The sequence below is a fragment of the Ursus americanus genome, chromosome 21 (assembly GCF_024610735.1).
Source record: "Ursus americanus isolate L20-20 chromosome 21, mUrsAme1.1.p, whole genome shotgun sequence".
In the NCBI taxonomy this organism is placed as follows: Eukaryota; Metazoa; Chordata; class Mammalia; order Carnivora; family Ursidae; genus Ursus; species Ursus americanus.
The window spans coordinates 47,995,355-48,012,719 of NC_142147.1; the positions used below are offsets into that span (position 1 = coordinate 47,995,355).

Below are 17,365 nucleotides of genomic sequence, written 5' to 3' on the forward strand. Positions count from 1 at the left end.
GACATGCGTCGCTAGAGGCAAGTGAGATGATTTTAGGTGCTGCACGAACAAACAGTTTAAATGTTAGTAGTTTTGTGTTTATTTTTACTGTTACCTTCTATTCCTGGCAAGTGATACTGACTTCCTTGGTGGCGAAGAAACATTTCTTTTTAAAAGACATTTGTTTTATTTTTAATGAACCAATTTAAGGAAAAATATTAGATGAAAAGCAGAATGGGTGCTAGAAAGATCGTGAAGGTCATGAGGGGATGACTGAGATTTGGGAAACGATGTCATAGCCCACAAGCAGCTTCTGTTTACTGAGCATTTAGTGTTATGCCAAGGGCTTTACAGGTCGGCACAGTTACGGTGAGTTTTCCATTTGAGGAAATTGAGGCTTCGAGAGGTGAAGTCACTTGCTCAAGGTCACACAGCCAAGAGGTAGGGAAGCCGGGATTCAAATCCAGGTTTGTGGGTCGTTAGAACCCAGTCCCCTGCCTCCTTCTCCCTAGGTTTTGGAACCTGAGGCCCAGAAAGGCCATGAGGCCCTTGACTTGGTCCCAAGGCAAGTGGATAGAGAGAGATGGTTGGGTGAGAGACATTTGAGAGAGAGGATAGAAGCGGCTTCCTGACTTACTAGATGTTGGGGCTGAGGAAGTAGGAATCCAGGGCCATACCGAGGTCTCTAGCCTGATGACAAAGTGGCAGAGCGGACATCCCTGAGCTAGAAATCAGACAGGACAATAACAGGTTTGGAAATGTTTGTGGAGGGAGCTGTCCAAAGGCACTTGGGCACAGATCTGGGGCTCAGGTGAGAGGGCTGCCTGGCAGACACAGTGTGGGGATCGACTAGTGATGTCTGCCTTGGGCACAGGCATGGAAAGCGGTTGTCAAAGGCTTGGCTAGCCCTGGGACGGAGGGTCTCTCATCTTCCTCTCAATCATTTCATAATATAAACAGATTATTCAGGGAGCTTCTTCTGGATAGATGGGGAAGGGTCCTCCTTGAATACCACTTAGGTGCTTTTCGGTGTAGGAAGGTGAAAGCTGGAGGAGGCTGGAAGCACAGGAGGCCTTGGGTTTTCCACAGGAGTCTTTATTACAGTGTAAATCCAAGCTCAGGCCTCCCCTGGGCCCCATGCAAAGCCCTGGCTTTGGGGCTAGTGGCGTCCAGGAGACACCAATCTCTCACGGCGCCTCCAGCGGCGGGGTCACGGAAGTGCAGGGCGGGTGCCCTATCTAGGCAACTACAAGTCCCAGCAGGCGCCGCGGCCAAGGTCCCTCGCCCTTCCGGGACTCCTAGAGCAGAGCCTCTTGGGGGATGTAGTCCTGGCCGCTCAGGCAATTTGCACAAACTCCCTGGGGCGAGCGATCCAGACACCCGCCGGGAAATGGCTTGGGCGGAGGCGGAGGCGGCGGAGGGAGGGTGGGGATGGAAGGGAGATGGAGCTGGGCAGAGGGCTGCGGGGGATGGGGGCAGGCGTCCCGAGGGCAGAGACACCCCTTTCATTCGGCTTTGGCTTTGGATCCAGAGACTGCGGCTGCTGCCGAGGCAAGGGCTCCGGACCCTGGGATCTTAGCTCGGATCCTGAGGGAGAAACAAGTGGAGTCACGAGGTGGGGCAAGTGACCCATAGGAATCTGAGAATTAAGGGGAAATCTGGAATGGGGCTGGGGGCGGGGGGGGGGGGGGGAGGACACACACTAGCTGAGTGCCCAAAGCCAGCCCCTGCCCTCCACCTGATGGCCTGGTTGGAACTGTCTTTGAGAAGGGGGCATGAACCCCAAAGAGATTTAGGGACAGGTACTATCTGGGAAAAAGTTCCTCAGCTTCCCCCCTCCCCATCCCCTTCATCTCCATCCCACACCCTTACTTAGCTTTGATGTGGCTCAACTGATTGGTCACCAATCCCACATACTGGTCCATCTGGGCCTGCGGAGACCGAGAAGGAGAGATGGGAGGGGTCCTTCCCCACGATTCATTCAGGAGGCTGCTTCCTCCCCCACCTCCAAACGAGAAATTGGGGAGAGCGGTCCACTACTCCACCTTCAACTCTAAGCCTAATAAAACAGCCTTGGAAGTCAGAGGTTCAAGCTGAAGTGCCGGTGGGTTGGGCCAAGTTCTGCGTGGGGAATGATGTCAGGTAGACACACAGGAATTTGCCAGTCAGTCTGTTTCCTGGGCATGACTATTAATCTCCGAGTGAGTTGTACGTGCGTGTGTCTGTGTGTGAGTCAGGTGAGCGTGTGGGGCACTGGTGTTGGTTGTCAAGTCCCTGCGTGGATTGACTTCAGTACTGGTTTAATTCACAGCGTGACCGCCTTTGAGCGTCTTGGTGATTCCAGCATGTGAGGGAGTTCGTACTCTCCCTGGCAGGCGTGCGTATCATCTGGCTCTCAGCTGTGCCAGAGAAGGGACTGTCAGTCCATCTGCCCGTCTTTGGATAGGATATATGTCAGTTGGCCTCGGGCCTTTCAGTGTTCTGGGCAACAGCCGTCCCACCCAATGTTGACAGTCCTTGGCAGTTTCGGGGTGAAAGCCATCGGTTAGTCTATCTGCCTTGGGTTCAGGCATGACAGTCGGATCCTGGCTCTGCAAAGGGGACACCAATCAAAATGCTTATCTCTGGCCATTGAGACATATTCATTAGACTCTAGCTGCTTCGAGAAGGGGCTGCAAGCAGACCACCTGTGCCCCGCTGGGACATCTGTCAGTCAGACCCTGACTCTTCCAGGGGCGGAAACACCAGTTGATCCTCCTGTCTCTGGCAGGGACATCTGTCAGTAGGACACTGCTTGTGGTGGGGGGTGGGGGCGGGGAGGGGAGTCAGACCACTCATGTTTGGCTGGGACACTGCCAACTGAGAGCCTGTCACACCCACCTGGTGTTGCCGGTACAGCAAGGGGACAGTGAATAAACCGATCACTCCTGTAGGCACAGAAATGGGGATGAGGGTTCTCCCAAGAGATGAGCAGCTCCGTCTAGAACCCTGTCCCCCATCAAACCCCGATGACCCACCTCCCCGCCCCGCCCCCCACGGCCTTCCCAGCTCACCCAGAATGAGAAGAGTCAAACCATTGAAGACGGCACCCACGAAGGTCAAGATGTAGAAGAGAAGGGCCAGCTGGGGGTCAGGGTCAGGGTCAGGGTCAGCAGAGCCTACAGGGCACTCCCCAGGCTGTGAACTTCCCCAGCAATGGCCCTCCTACCCCCCAGGGGCAGCAAGGCGAATGCTGGGGAACCCAGGAAGGAGTGGGGGTTTCAGGGCACCTTGAGGGAATCCACGAGGTCTTCTACCAGGAAGAAATGCCGCAGCTGGATGGCCACAGACACCACTCGGGAGGCAATCTGCTGGGACAAACGTTCCATCTGCTCCTGAGTCAGGGTCAGGTCCACATCCAGATAGGCCCTGGGAGGACAGAGGGGTGTCAGGCACCTCAATGTGTGGACCAGCCCAGGCTGAGAGGTGTGGCTGGGACAAGGGCAAGAAATAGGGCTTTGAGGAGATGGCCAGATGTAATGGACTAGGGTCAAGGTCAAGGGCAAGAGATGGGCTCAAGGATTAAGGGTAAGGGGTTAGGGTCAGAGGTTAGAGCTGGAAGTCAGAGTCAGACTCAGAGTCAGGGTGGAGTCAGAACCAAGAACAGGATGGGTCAGAGTCAGCATGAGGAGTGCCTGACTGGAGGTCAAGGGTCAGACCACCCCTTTGGTCAACACTGGGGTCTAGACAGAGGTCAAGGCTAGGGGCCAGGGGTTCTCACTGGAAGGGGTTGGCACCGTCCCCCCGGTGCACGGCCTGCAGCACTTTTCGGTAAACCCTGAGAGAGATGGTGCCACAGAGCAGCAAGAGGGCCACATGGGCGGTCACGGACACGATGCTAAAGTGCAGGAGGCAGAGCAGGGAGACCATGAGGCCCGTGAAGACCACTCCTGACGTCCTCGTGTCCTTCCAATACAGCAGGTCCGCCACTGTGGAGGGAGAGGGGGCCCAGCGGTCAGGCTGGGCTTTGCACCTGGCCTGGCTGAGCTCTTGACCTCCCACTTTCCGTCTAGGGCTGAACCTTGACCTCTTGACATACTTGGCCTGCACCTGAATTCAATTTCCCAATTTCTACTTATCTTCTTTGATTCCCAGCTGCTTCCCCTCTTCTCCTGGAAAACCCAAGTTAACCGTCCAGCAAGTGCCCTTAATCTCAGTCCTGCCATAGATTATGTGTGGATATAATTTTTGGTCATTATTTATGAAAATTGGAATCATCTATACATTTTTCTGCCTTACACACATCCCACTCTTTTCCCTCCTAGAATTCCCTCCTTGTCAGTTGGAAGAGCTCTCGATTCATCCTTCACAAGAGCGCCACAAGATTCTGTTGTGTGGCTGTCGCATCGTTCATTTCATTCAATATTGACCTATTGCTGGGTCATTCACTTGTTTTCTTAACCTCCATTCCTCAACAGTGCTGCAAGGACCAGCCTTCTACAGACATTCTTACCTCCCTGCAGGGAGGTTCTATTTCTGAGATAGAATCCCAGATGTGAAACAGCTGGGTGGACGAGCTCTGTGCTTCTGAATGTCATAAATGTTACCAGATTGCTTACTAGCAAGACTGTTAACAATTCTCGTTTCCATGAGCAACTCGGGCGTGATCTTTTTCCAGCATCCTGCCCAACAATGGGTGTTATTGTTCTTTTTCTTTTTTGCCAACCCGACAAGTGTAAAGTGGTATTTTCTTGATACTCCCACCCGCATGCACTTGCCTAAGTCCTAAATGTATTAATAACACCATCCACCTTTCTATGCCCTGATTCAAATTTCTGACCCCTTTCTGAGATGCTACATTCACCTCACTAGCCCTTCCTGAGCCCTGACCTCCAGACCCCAACGTTTCTTTTTTTTTTTTTTCCAATGGGCTCTGTGCCCAACGTGGAGCTTGAAGACACGACCCAGTATCAAGAACAGAGAGCAAGAGTCACATGCTCTACCCACTGAGCCAGCCAGGTGCCCCCCCAATATTTCATTTTGCCCATCTAAATGTTAACAGCCTTTCCAAAAAGGTGATCCCATCTCAGCCCTGAACCGGTAGGCCAATACCCTTCCAGACCCTCCACCTTCCCACCGTCACTCTGATCAAATTCTGACCTGACCGGTCCCCCTCAGAGTCTGACTTCCCTCACTTCTGTATTGTCCTTACACCCTCCCATCTACCTCTAACTAGGGCAGGCCTCCCCCTACCCGCAATGCAGGGCCCTCCCTTGCAGCCTCCCCAAGGCCTATGCCAGTGGGTGGGGGAGGGGCCGGGTCGCCTGAGGCGGGGTCTAAGTTTAGGCACGCTGGGGGGAGGGGGGAGCCTGGCCCACAGCTGTGCTGGCCTGTCCAGGTCCTGAGTGACAGCGCCGCCTGGGCCTGAGACTGGGGGAGGGGGCCTCCCTGCTCTCGGGCCCCAAAGCCTCGGCTCGGGGGAGAGGGGACCCCACGCTCCCTCCACTCTCTCTCTAGACACCCCCGCAACCCCCCCAGCTTCAGCCTGCAGCTCTGGGGAATCTGGGACCCGTAGGAAACATACCCGCAGCTTTGAGGGAGATAAGAGAGAATCTGGACCCATTTACGCCATCCCCCAATCCCGGTCCCACCAGCCCGCTCCGCAAGCCCACCTTTACTCCCCATCTCCGCTCCGAGTGAGAGGCTGCGGACACCGCTACTTCTGAGGGATTTTGCCCACTTCAGTGGGACCCGGAGGGAGGGAGTAGGGGGCGGGGCCCCTTTGTACCCAGCCAATGGCTCTCCATAGAGGAGGGGACAGTTCCAAAAAGGGGTGGCTCTCTTTGTAAACACCCAAAAGCAGTGATGTCTATAATCACCGTGGCCGTTCGTGGAGGCTAAGCGTATTTTAGAAGAAGGCGGGCTCTATTTGCAATTGGCCAGTGGATGCGGTCAGGGAAGAGGAGCGTTTTTAAGAGGCGTGGAGTTTACTTGTAAGTGTCTCATGGCCACAACCAGAAGACGGCCTAATTTTTTCAGGGATTTGTCCTGTCCAAAATCAGCCTCTAGGAGGCGCACACCAAAAGAGGGATTATTTTTCTAGCCATCAGCCAATCCTAATGTTCAAAGGAGGGCTCATGCCTCAAGTGGGAGGGAGAACTACAGAAAGAGCCAATGGTAATCTAGATAACGGGGGGGGGGTTGTTTAAGGGCGGAGTTTATATCTAGCCAATAGCAATACCTCCTCTTCTCCACTTTCCTCACTTCCTTCGCGAGGCTGGTCCCCTTAAATTCCAACCCTCCTGTAACTATAGTTCAAAGGAGCACCTTTACTCACAAGCTTTACCTAGAAGGAGTGGTTCCAATGTGAATTCTGATTGGTCCGTGCTATCGAGGCACTGCCCCGTGATTGGCTCCCGCTCCAGGTGCCCTCGCGGCTCTTCCTCCTTCTGGTCCAGCGAGGGCTCATCAGGCCAAGAGTTCGAATCCCGGGATCGGGGTGGGGATGGGGTACCAGCCTGGGGGGTTCCAGAGGCGGGGCTGGGCTGCGGAGTCAAAACTTCCGGCGGCGGTGCGGACTGAGGGAGTCCGAGTTGTAGGTCCAGTTCTGGCGCGTTAGAAAGAGAAGGCCGTGAGCTTTCACCTTGGAGGTGCCCTGAGGAGAGACCACCCACCCCTTGTGGCTTGGTCCCAGCACTTCTGACATCTCACCTTTCCCAGCCTCTCCAACCTCCGACCCGTCGGGCTCCTCGTCCTCCAGCGGAGTGGAGCTACTGGTGGCAGAGTCTTCTCCGGATCCCGCTCCCCGGGCTGCCCAGCCCAGCTGGTCCAGCTGGAGCCCTAGGTCCTCCAGGGGGCGTACGGCCGGAGGGGCAGTGTCGGGTTCACCGCGGCGCCCAGGTTCTGGGGATTGGCTCAGGCTGGGGATGCTCTCCAAACTATCGCCCAGGCCAGGCTGAGGGGGTGGGTCTCGTGGTTCTGAGACTGAGCGGCCCTGGGGCCGGGGGCGGCGGGCAGCTGAATCCCGGCGCGCTCCAGAGCCCACCACACCGTCGAAGGCGATGTAGGAGAAGGTCAGCTCCCGGGGGGTGCCCCAGTCCTGCGACGTGGTCTCTTCCTCGTCGTCCTCCGAGAATTCTCGGGCTGTGTGAAGCTCCCGAAAATCCGAGTCGTCATTCCCTCCTGCAGTAAGCAAAGGAGGGTATGAGCTACTCTAAGCGTGACCCTGACCCACTCTCTTCAACCCCCCTACCCAGCAGTAAGCCCTTTCAAGTTCTGCTCTCACATCCTCCCCCTCCACTTACCTTCCGTGGAGTCAGGGGTAGAGGACGCTGTAGATGGAGCTTCTTCTGCGAGAAGGAAAGAATCAAAGATTCTTAGAAGCTTAGACTGTTGGAATCACAGAAGTGTGCCAGTCCTGGAAACTTGGACGGTCCGAATTCAGGAATCTTAGAATATTTGAATCACAGGACCTTCAGAACATTCTATATACAGACTGTAAAACCTTACTATAGTGCTATGAGAAGCTCAGCCTTATAAGTTCAAATCCAGGAATCTTAATCTTAAGAGTCTTCAAATTAGGAATTTTAGGAGGTTTCAATTAGTTCATTCTTTCAAAAACCATGTACTGAACACCTACTATGTACCAGGCACCGTTTCAAATGTGAACAAAACAGATAAAATCCCTGCCCTTGCAGGGCTTACACCCTACAGGCAAGAAAGACAACACACAAATATATGATGTTGGGTGTTAAGTGTGCAGAAAAAAATAAAGCAGGGTAAGGGAAGAGAAAGTGAGAGGGTGCTATTTCAGACAGAGTGGTCAGGAAGGCTTCTTTGATAAGATTACATTTGAGCACAGCCTTGAATGAAGTGAGGAAGCCATGCAGATGTCTAGGGAAGAGTCTTTCAGGCTGAGAAAAAAGCCCAGTGCAAAGGCCCTGAGGCAGGCACTATGCTTGGCAAATTTGGGGAACAGAGAGGTGTGAAGGCATGACTGGAACAGAGTGACCAAGAGGGAGAGGGGTGGGAGATGAGGGCAGAGGGGTGGTGGTGGTAGGGATCATGTAGGGCTTTCCTTTGTAAGCCGAGGTAAGCACAAGATCTTAGAATGTTGGGATGATACTCTTCAGTGTTGAAATAACAAATGCTTAGAAATTTTGGCATCTGGACTCCTAGGACATGCAAGTGGCCAGATCTGAGAGTGTTGAAATTCTCAGTTGCGGGAACTACGGGGGTGTGAGACAGAAAATGTTAGACGAGGACTGTTCAAGCCCTGGTCTCAGAGATCGTGAGGATCAGATAAGGTATTTTGAATTGTGGAACCTAGCTCTTCAGAGGTAGCTTGGGGCTTTGCCCACAATAGATGTTCAATACCATTTGGAAACTGAAATCAGATGCCCCCCGCCCCGCCCCCACCTCGTTTTGACAACTGGGGAATCGGAGGCCTGGAATCAGAGGCCTGGAGTAGAATGGGTGTCTTTCAGGGTTACTACTTATCAGTGGTAGAGCTCAGTAAGGACCCAGGAGTCCTGGCCCTAACCCAGGGATGGCTGTTTCCGAGGGACACGGTGTTGGACAGTTTGGGCGAGGTCAGGGCAGCCTCTGAGTCTGGGTAGAAAACGGAGGTGGGATGCGAAGATGGATGATAGGGGATGGTGGTTAGATCCCTCTTCTCTACCCTGGCTCTACCCCTCCATTCAACTCCCCTCCCCGCCGGCTGCAGCCAGCACCAGGGCGAGGGGACAGCTCCCGGAGAGCTTCCTCATCCCTGGGTGGGGTCCGGCGCCATATCCCAGAGTCCGGCGCGACCCCCGCCGGCTATCTCAGTGCTCCCCACCTCCGCCTTGACTCACTCAGGTCCTCCGGTCAGGTCGCCCCCATCGCCGCTGGAATGCGGGGGGAGGGGAGAGCTTCCTTTGTCTCCTTCGCCTCCTCCCCCAACCCAATCCTCCCGCGACCTGGTATGGAGGGCTTACTGGGGGGCCCACCTGGGCGTCTGGGCCCCACACCAGGCCTGAGCCTCCCCCTACTCACTGCAGTGGGCGAAGACTGGCAGGACCTGCCCCATGGCCCTCCTCGGGCCTGCATCGGGACCCCCGCCCACTCCGGCCACGCCGCCCTGGGCCTGGGGCCGCCAGCGCTCATCTCCGCCGCGCCCACGACGCCGCCGCCATCCTCGCCGCCTCTACCTCCCGGGCCGCTCCAGCAGCAGCAGCAGCAGCCGCCGCCGCCGCCGCCGCCGCCCTCTGCTCCGCACGGCGGGGGCGGGCGGGGCCGCGATGGGGAAGGCACTGCAGCGCTGGGCCGGGGGCGGGGCCAGTGGACCAGCGGGGCGGAACCTAAGGAAGGGCGGTGGGGGGGCGGGTAAACACATACGGGCAAGGGAGGGGCGTGGCTTTTGTACGAAAGGGGCGAGGCTAGGTTATGCTACTGGGCGGAAACGGCGCGGAAGGCGGCCCGAAGGGCGGGGCCTCCTGGAAGAAGGCGCGGTCTCTAGCGGAAGAGAGGAGGGGCCCAGGGTAAGGTAGGGGAAGGGGCTCCCGGAGAGAATGGTGAAGACGCCTAGGATGAGGGCGTGGATCTCAGAATGGGTTGGGGCGGAGCTAGGGGAGGCATGCAGGAGAGGGTATAAAGACTCTTACCGCTCCGAGGCTAGGGTCCGAGTTGAGAACCCCAGAGGGAGTGGGATAGGGGGCAGGAAAAACTACTCAGAAAGTTTGAGACAAGGGGAGGGGCTCAGATATGGGTGGGGCTTAAATTGGGCGGTAGTTGGGCGGAGTCAAAGACCAAGGAAGTAGAGGTGTGGCCTAGAAAAAATAGGAAAGTACAGGCAGGGGAGGGGGCGCGGCCCAGAAAGTAGACGTAACCTATGGAGAGAAAGCCAGGCTCGCCAGAATGTGGGGACTGGGACTGTAGTTAAGAGGCGGAGCTAAAACTGCGAAAATTAGGAGCGTCTGAGGCTGTGTGTTTGAATGGATGGGTAAGACCTGGAAAAGAAGCGACTGAAACCCCAGGGCAAGACCCAGAAGTGGAGAGGTCGAACTGAAAACATAAAGGATTTAAAGATTTTGAAACTGGGGGCGGGACCACTGAGGTGGGCGGATCTTAGAGGGAGCAAAGCTGGGGACCCGAAGCTAAGAGTGTAGAGAGCATGAATTCTAGAGTTCATTTCCCTGCAAAACTTCTTTTATGACTCAGTTTCCTTTTCGGTAAATCGGAGATGATGTAAAATAGTGGTAGCACATGGTAAGTGCTGTTTACTGCTATTATTTTTCCGTAACCCAGACCCCAAACATCACTTTGAAGGTGCAAGAGAGAGGACACCCAGGAGTCCAATCTCTTCTAGTAACTCGACTTGAATGCAGGTCAAGGGCACAGGAAGGAGATTTAGGTGGTTTAAAATCTCACAGTGGAAGGGATTAACGAAGTTGAGGGGGGGCAGGTGCAGAGGGTGGAGGCTTCCTGATCCCAGGGCTGAAGGATGGCTGCCTTTGCCCGCCTGCTGGAGCGTCTCCTCTGGCCAGCTCGCAAAAAACAGGAGTCAGAAGAGGAAGAGGAGGAGGGGCGCAGGACTCACCACGGGCTTCAGTCGCTCCTGGACGCGCCGCGATGCGTCCAGCGGCTGCACGGGGGTGCGGCCGCATCTTGGGGCCTGCGCTTCGGGGCGAGCGCTGTGCAAGGCTGGCGCGCGCACATGGAGGACGCGCATTGCGCTTGGCTCGTGCTGCCGGGGCTGCCACCAGGCTGGGCATTCTTCGCGGTCCTCGACGGCCACGGCGGGGCGCGAGCTGCCCTTTTCGGCGCGCGCCACCTGCCGGGCCACGTGCTCGAGGCTCTGGGCCCCGCGCCTGGCGAACCCGAGGGAGTGCGCGAGGCGCTACGCCGAGCCTTCCTGAGCGCGGACGCACGGCTGCGTGCGCTCTGGCCTCCGGGCGAGCCGGGGGGCTCCACCGCCGTGGCGTTGCTCATCTCCCCGCGTTTTCTATACCTGGCGCACTGCGGTGACTCCCGAGCGATGCTGAGTCGCGCTGGCGCCGTGGCCTTCAGCACCGAGGACCATCGGCCCCTCCGGCCCCGGGAACGCGAGCGCATCCACAACGCGGGAGGGACCATTCGCCGCCGGCGCCTCGAAGGCTCTCTGGCAGTATCCCGGGCGCTGGGCGACTTTGCTTACAAAGAGGCTCCGGGAAGGCCCCCTGAGCTGCAGCTCGTTTCCGCGGAGCCTGAGGTGACCGCCCTGGCTCGCCAGGCTGAGGACGAGTTCATGCTATTGGCCTCTGACGGTGTGTGGGACGCGATGTCTGGCGCTGCCCTGGCGGGACTGGTGGCATCGCGCCTCTGCTTGGGCCTGGCCCCGGAGCTTCTCTGCGCGCAGCTATTGGATACGTGTCTGTGCAAGGTCCTGGGGGCGGGGCTTGGAGTCACTGAGGGGAAGAATTTAAAGGATCTAGGGAAGATGGATTTTGAGGGAGAGGCTCCCTCAAACTAGAGGAGGGGGTAAGACTCCACTAAAGGGAGTGGCCTGCTGGAGTGGGCAGGGCCAAAATATGGAGAGGGCGGAGACTGAGGGCTGTCTTGAAGCAAGATGGGAGAGCCTTGTAGTGCCGGGTCGGTGAGTGGGAGGGACTTAAGAGAAAGGGCGTGGTCTTTTGGAAGGGGCCTGCCCTGGGTTTTAGGAGTGGGTCCTGAGGCATGATTAGTGCCAGAAGAAAGAGCAAGGGGGCAGCGGAGTGGGAGGAGCTTCGACGAAGGGGCAGTTTCTCTGTTAGAGTGAGGGCGTGGTCTAGGTGACTGGTCCTGCTGGGAGCACTTAGTTTAGACTGGCAGATGGGCAAAACTAGAGAGAAATGGGCCTAACCAGATTGGGGAAGAGGGCACTAGAACGCTGAGATTGTTGGGAAACTCCGCTTCCAAGGGCACGGAGCCCCGTGCTGAGGCTGTGTCCCACCAGGCTCCCTTTTCTCCACTTTCTCCAGGGCAGCCTGGACAACATGACCTGCATCCTGGTCTGCTTCCCCGGGGCCCCCAGGCCTTGTGAGGAGGCGATCAGGAAGGAGCTAGCGCTGGACGCAGCCCTGGGCCACAGGGTCGCCGGTGAGCAGGCTCCGGGAGCGTAGCGGGAGGGGTGGTCAGCGGGCAAGGGCTCTGCCATAATCCTTGCCTCCTTCTCAGAGCTGTGTTCCTCTGCTCAGGAGCCCCCCAGCCTGAACACGGTTTTCTGGACTCTGGCCTCAGAGGACATCCCAGATTTACCTCCTGGGGGAGGGCTGTACTGCAAGTGAGTGGGGTGGGGAGCGGTGAGACGGGATGGAGGGAAGGGGTGGTGGAAGGAGGGTCCCCTCTTGAGGGCCTCTCTCTGCTCTCCAGGGCTGCTGTCATTGCTGAAGCTTATTCTCAGCTCTGCCAGGCCTCAGGATGCCGCTGGCAGGTAAGGACCCTATGTTCTTGAATGTTTCTCTTGGAAGCCTGTAACCCAGCCCTCCTACCTCCTTTAGTGTTTGGTAACTTGAGGCCAGAGGAGACAAGGGATTTGCCTGATATATTAATATATTCTCACTCCTGGCCCTGAAGCATTGTGCTGGACATGATGGGGGCAGGTGAGCGGGAAGCAGAAGCAGAGAAGAGACGGCTCCTCTTCCTGAGAAATGTGTCCTCCGCATTACTCTGTAAAGCCCCATCAACCCAAACACCACCCCCTCCATCCATAAATAAGGCAGAAAAAAAATCCAGGAATGTTTATGACCAATCCCAAGACCTGAATGCACATTCACACATGACCACCGGGACATCTCTGAGGATGGTCTGGGTCTTGGATGAGAGAAGTGGTGAATTGGGCCCAGACAGAATCTGGAGCTGCCCAAAGAGGTGGTGGGTGGACCCACATAAACTAAGGCAGGGAATGGGAGTCAGGGAGGAAATGGGAGGTAGGGAGCTGGGACTCAAGCCCCCCCCCCCGCCCCCACCAAGGGAGTTAGGTTATTATCACCCTCACCCTCACCAGGAGGGGGAGGGGGGATTGCTGACAGTTCCTCAGCAGCGGTAGGAGGGATTTGTCAAGACGGTTTGATTGGCAATTGACAGACACCCAATTCCACCTGGGAAAGCAAAACAGGGAACTTACTGGGTCACGTAATTGAAGAGTTCAAGGATGGAAGGCATGACCACTGCAGTTGTCAGATGATGTCATCAGCAACCATCTCTTAGTTTTACTTTCTCATCACTGACTTCATTTGCAGGCAGGATCTCTGCATGAGCTAGCAGAGTTGCAGCTCTAGCCTCCCGTCCCAGGAGCCCAACATCCCCAGGGGAGAGAGTTCACCAGGTTCCTAGTAGCGGAAGCCCTGGTCCCACGGCTGGTTCTCATTGGCCACACTGGACCACATGTCTGACCAGTCCCCTTGTCTCTGACTGGCCAGGCTGGAGTCACATGCCCACCCCTCAGGCTTGGGGCTGAGGTCCACTCCACCCAAACCTGATGGACTGGGAGATGGGGAATGGCGGCCCCTCAAAGGAAAACAAGAGTGGTGCTTCCAGAATGTAGGGGAGCCGATACTGAGAACCAAGAAGAAGTTCTTATTAGCCATTTCCCACCTTCTTTGTTACAGAAGGGCCCGAATGGGGCCGGAAAGCCCACTGGCACCCACTGACACCCACTGAGACTCTTCCTTGGACTTGGAGGCCTGACAGCTGTTACTCTTTGGGGACCCTCTACCCAGCCGGGGCCTCATGGGAACTAAGGAAGAAAACTGCCCTTCCCTAGCTACACAGACCAGCGGAAGGAAGACAAACGGATGGAGGAACCCCAGAATGCTTACTTCCCTCTCACAGAAGGTCTTATGAGAGGGGAAATTCCACCCACCCTCTGAACAACAACGACAACAAAACCAACAAAAACCCCAAAACCAAAAAACCACCCCAAACCAAATCAAGTGTTTTTGAAATATTTTGAGCTGAATGGAACCTTGCGTGATCACCCAGTTCAATAACCTTCTCTTCCTTTCCCATTTTTCATCTGTTTTGGGGGGAGTTAGGGGAGAGTATTTATTATTAAATTTTAATGATATATAACTCAAAATAAATTTCTCTTGTAGGAAAAAAAAAAAAAAAGCCACCCAGACATTATTTGTCTCGTCATTTGGCAGATATGTACTGGGCACCTGCTGTGTGCCAGACCCAGCTCACAGCCATCAACCAGGCAGAAACACTGAGATCCTGCCCCTCCCCCCCCGGGGGGGGTGCATCTCCCAGTGTGTGGGGAGACCGCGAACAAGGGAACTGATAATATCATCTCAGATACTAAGTGTCTCAAGGAAGATAAAACAGAACAGGGTGATAAGATGTCGGGGGGGGGGTGAGGGCGCCTGGGTGGCACAGCGGTTAAGCATCTGCCTTCAGCTCAGGGCGTGATCCCGGCGTTGTGGGATCGAGCCCCACATCAGGCTCCTCCGCTGGGAGCCTGCTTCTTCCTCTCCCACTCCCCCTGCTTGTGTTCCCTCTCTCGCTGGCTGTCTCTATCTCTGTCGAATAAATAAATAAAATCTTAAAAAAAAAAAAAAGATGTCTAGGGGGGCTACTTTTTTTTTAAATTTTACTTATTTTTTAAGATTTTATTTATTTACTTGACAGAGAAAGAGGCAGCGAGAGAGGGAACACAAGCAGGGCGAGTGGGAGAGGAAGAAGCAGGCTTCCTGCTGAGCAGGGAGCCCGATGCGGGACTCGATCCCACAATGCTGGGATCATGACCTGAGCCGAAGGCAGACGCTTAACGACTGAGCCACCCAGGCGTACGGGGGCTACTTTTTAAAAAAAAATTGTATTCTTTTTTTTTTCTTCAATGGGGAGAAAGTTCACTTGGTTCAAAATTCAGAGGGTACAAAATGGTGTACAGAAATGAAAAGTCTTGGGGAGCCTGGGTGGCTCAGTCGGTTAAGCATCTGCCTTCAGCTCGGGTCATGATCCCAGGGTCCCGAGATCGAGCTCTGCATCGGGCTCTCTGCTGGGTGGAGAGCCTGCTTCTCCCTCTCTCTCTATCTGTTCCGCCGGCTTGTGCTCTCTCTCAATTAATAAATAAAATCTTAAAAAAAAAAAAAAGTCTTGGGGCACCTGGATGGCTCAGTCGGTTAAGCATCTGCCTTCGGCTCAGGTCATGATCCCAGGGTCCTGGGATCTTGCTCAGTGGGGAACCCTCTCCCTCTGCATCTCCCCCAACTTGTGTGTTTGTGCGTGCACACTCTCTCTCTGTCAAATAAATACATAAAATCTTGAAAAAAAAAAATCTTTCTCCCCCCTACCCCTTAGTCACTCAGCTTTCCACCTGGGGTTTTAAACGGGGGGATCAGGGAAATCTCTGAGAAGGGGCCAGCCATGCAAGTATCCCAGGGAAGAGTGTCCCAAGGCGCAAGGAATAGCCCGTACAAAGCCTAGAGGCTGGATGGAACGTGGCATTTTCCAGATGAGGCTTGGGATGTCTTGAGATGTCTATGACCATCAAATGCCCATTCTCTATCCTATTGGTAACCACCATAATAGGTTTGGAGTGGATCTTTCCAGACCTTTTACTCTGCGTGTACACAGATGTATGTGGTACCTTTGGTGTTTCCTTGATTTTTTTTCATACTGTGTATCACTTGGCAATTATGTCTTCCCCTCAGTGATACCTTAGAGACTACTTTCATGCCATTTACACGCCTCATTTTTTTTCGTTGCTGCTCAGCACTGCAGACAAGGGGATCTACCATGGTTTTCGTTATCCATCCTCCTCTTGATGGACATTTTTAAAAAAGATTTTATTTCTTTGTTTGAGAGAGAGAGTGAGTGAGCATGAGCAGGAGGGAGGAGCAGAAGGAGAGGGAGAAGCAGACCCTGCTGAGCAGAGAGCCCCATGTGGGACTTGATCCCAGGACCCCGTGATCACCGTCTGAACTAAAGGCGACACTTAAGCGACTGAGCCACCTAGGCGCCCCTTGATGGACATTTAAACTATTTCTAATTTCTTGCTCTCACATCGCTGCTGTCACAAAGATCTTTGATAAGGCTTCTTTTTTTAATTTTTTTTTTAAGATTTTATTTATTTATTCGACAGAGATAGAGACAGCCAGCGAGAGAGGGAACACAAGCAGGGGAAGAGGGAGAGGAAGAAGCAGGCTCATAGTGGAGGAGCCTGATGTGGGGCTCGATCCCAGAACGCTGGGATCACGCCCTGAGCCGAAGGTAGATGCTTAACCGCTGTGCCACCCAGGCGCCCCGTGTGCCACGCAGGCGCCCCAGGCTTCTTGATTACACATGCCAGTCTCTCTAGTGTAAGGGTCCTGCCACCTGTTTTGTACAGCTCCTGAGCTAAGAATGGTTTTTACATTTTTAAAAGGATGGGAGGAAAAAAGGGAATATGTGAAAGGGACCCTATGTCTGATATGCCCCCAATATTTACTATTTGGACCTTTATAGAAAACATTGCTGACCGAAGTGCAGGTGGCACACAGAAGCACCAGCCCTCCCATTTCACAGATGGGAAAGCTGAGCCACAGAGAGGAGAAAAAAATTGCCCGAGGTCACACAGAACTGGGGTTCTCATTCTGGCGGATAAATGTGTGTTGAGCTGCTGTTCCGGGCTTGGCTGGATTGACCGAGGCACAGAAACTGATCACGTCTACCCCTGTCCCCAAAGAACTCACAGCTGAGGAGACACAGCGGGAAGTAATTATAACTTAGTCGGACCAGCGTTCAAGATCTCCCAGAGCAGGGTAGAGAAGGGGAGATTACTCAGTTCTTTAGAGGGGAATTCATGTCAGAGCATGGCCTCGAAGGATGAGGTGAAGCTGGACAAGGTGATTCCCTCACCCGGTCACTGGGGTCTGCGAATTGTTGGTTTTACACTCCTACCTCGCACCCAGGCACCACTATGATTCTGAGGGCTCAGGCAAGAGGGCTACGGCCCAGAGTTATTCTTTACCTCCAGGCCTCAGTTTACCCATTTGTGAACGTTCAGCTGATGATGTCCCAGGCATCCTGCCCACGCCTAGGGCACCTGACCCCGGCCAGGTGGCGCTCTACGGGAGGGGAGTGGCCACTAGTGGCGTCACATGGGGCGGGGCCTGCGGGACCCGCTGCGGAAGCCTGGGAGGGTGTTGGGGCTGAGCCCCAAGCCGCCGTTTGGGGGAGGGGATTCCTAGGAGCCAGCACTAGGGTGGGTGCCCCTGCCTCCGCGCCCTCCTACTTCTGGATGATCCCCCCATCCTCTGCGGGCGACACTGAGTCATGGCGAGGCATGCGTGGAGAGAGGTCCAGGGGCTTTACCCACATGGGAACCTGGAGTCCCATCTCCACCCAGGTCCAGCCGCACCCCCACCCCCACCCCTCGGCTGTGAGTCAGCGGCCGGCCGCGCCCCCTCGGCCCACTTCCTCCTCA

At 55.1% G+C, this 17,365-nt stretch overlaps 2 protein-coding genes across 4 annotated transcripts; one reads left to right on the plus strand and one right to left on the minus strand.

Moving 5' to 3' along the window:
* Positions 1–1,058: 1,058 nt before the first annotated feature.
* RTN2 (reticulon 2) lies at positions 1,059–9,162 on the minus strand. Of its 2 annotated transcripts, XM_045809056.2 has the most exons (10): positions 8,995–9,162; positions 7,263–7,307; positions 6,670–7,140; positions 6,305–6,565; positions 3,740–3,947; positions 3,249–3,387; positions 3,033–3,102; positions 2,860–2,906; positions 1,852–1,910; positions 1,059–1,566 (listed from the first exon to the last, which is right to left on the minus strand). In XM_045809056.2, the coding sequence occupies exons 1-10, from the start codon at positions 9,026–9,028 to the stop codon at positions 1,485–1,487; spliced, it is 1,416 nt and encodes a 471-aa protein (XP_045665012.1). In that variant the 5' UTR covers positions 9,029–9,162; the 3' UTR covers positions 1,059–1,484. The 2 variants fall into 2 exon arrangements, with proteins under 2 accessions (XP_045665012.1, XP_045665092.1); XM_045809136.2 differs by lacking the exons at positions 6,305–6,565; positions 6,670–7,140; positions 7,263–7,307; positions 8,995–9,162 and adding an exon at positions 5,631–5,789.
* Positions 9,163–9,421: 259 nt separating this feature from the next.
* On the plus strand, positions 9,422–14,480 carry PPM1N (protein phosphatase, Mg2+/Mn2+ dependent 1N (putative)). 2 transcript variants are annotated; one of them, XM_045809251.2, is made up of 5 exons: positions 9,494–11,359; positions 11,937–12,054; positions 12,133–12,238; positions 12,328–12,388; positions 13,566–14,480. In XM_045809251.2, the coding sequence occupies exons 1-5, from the start codon at positions 10,442–10,444 to the stop codon at positions 13,605–13,607; spliced, it is 1,245 nt and encodes a 414-aa protein (XP_045665207.2). In that variant the 5' UTR covers positions 9,494–10,441; the 3' UTR covers positions 13,608–14,480. The 2 variants fall into 2 exon arrangements, with proteins under 2 accessions (XP_087727036.1, XP_045665207.2); XM_087870910.1 differs by lacking the exons at positions 11,937–12,054; positions 12,133–12,238; positions 12,328–12,388; positions 13,566–14,480 and adding an exon at positions 9,422–9,479 and having other exon boundaries at positions 10,159–11,731.
* Positions 14,481–17,365: the final 2,885 nt, after the last annotated feature.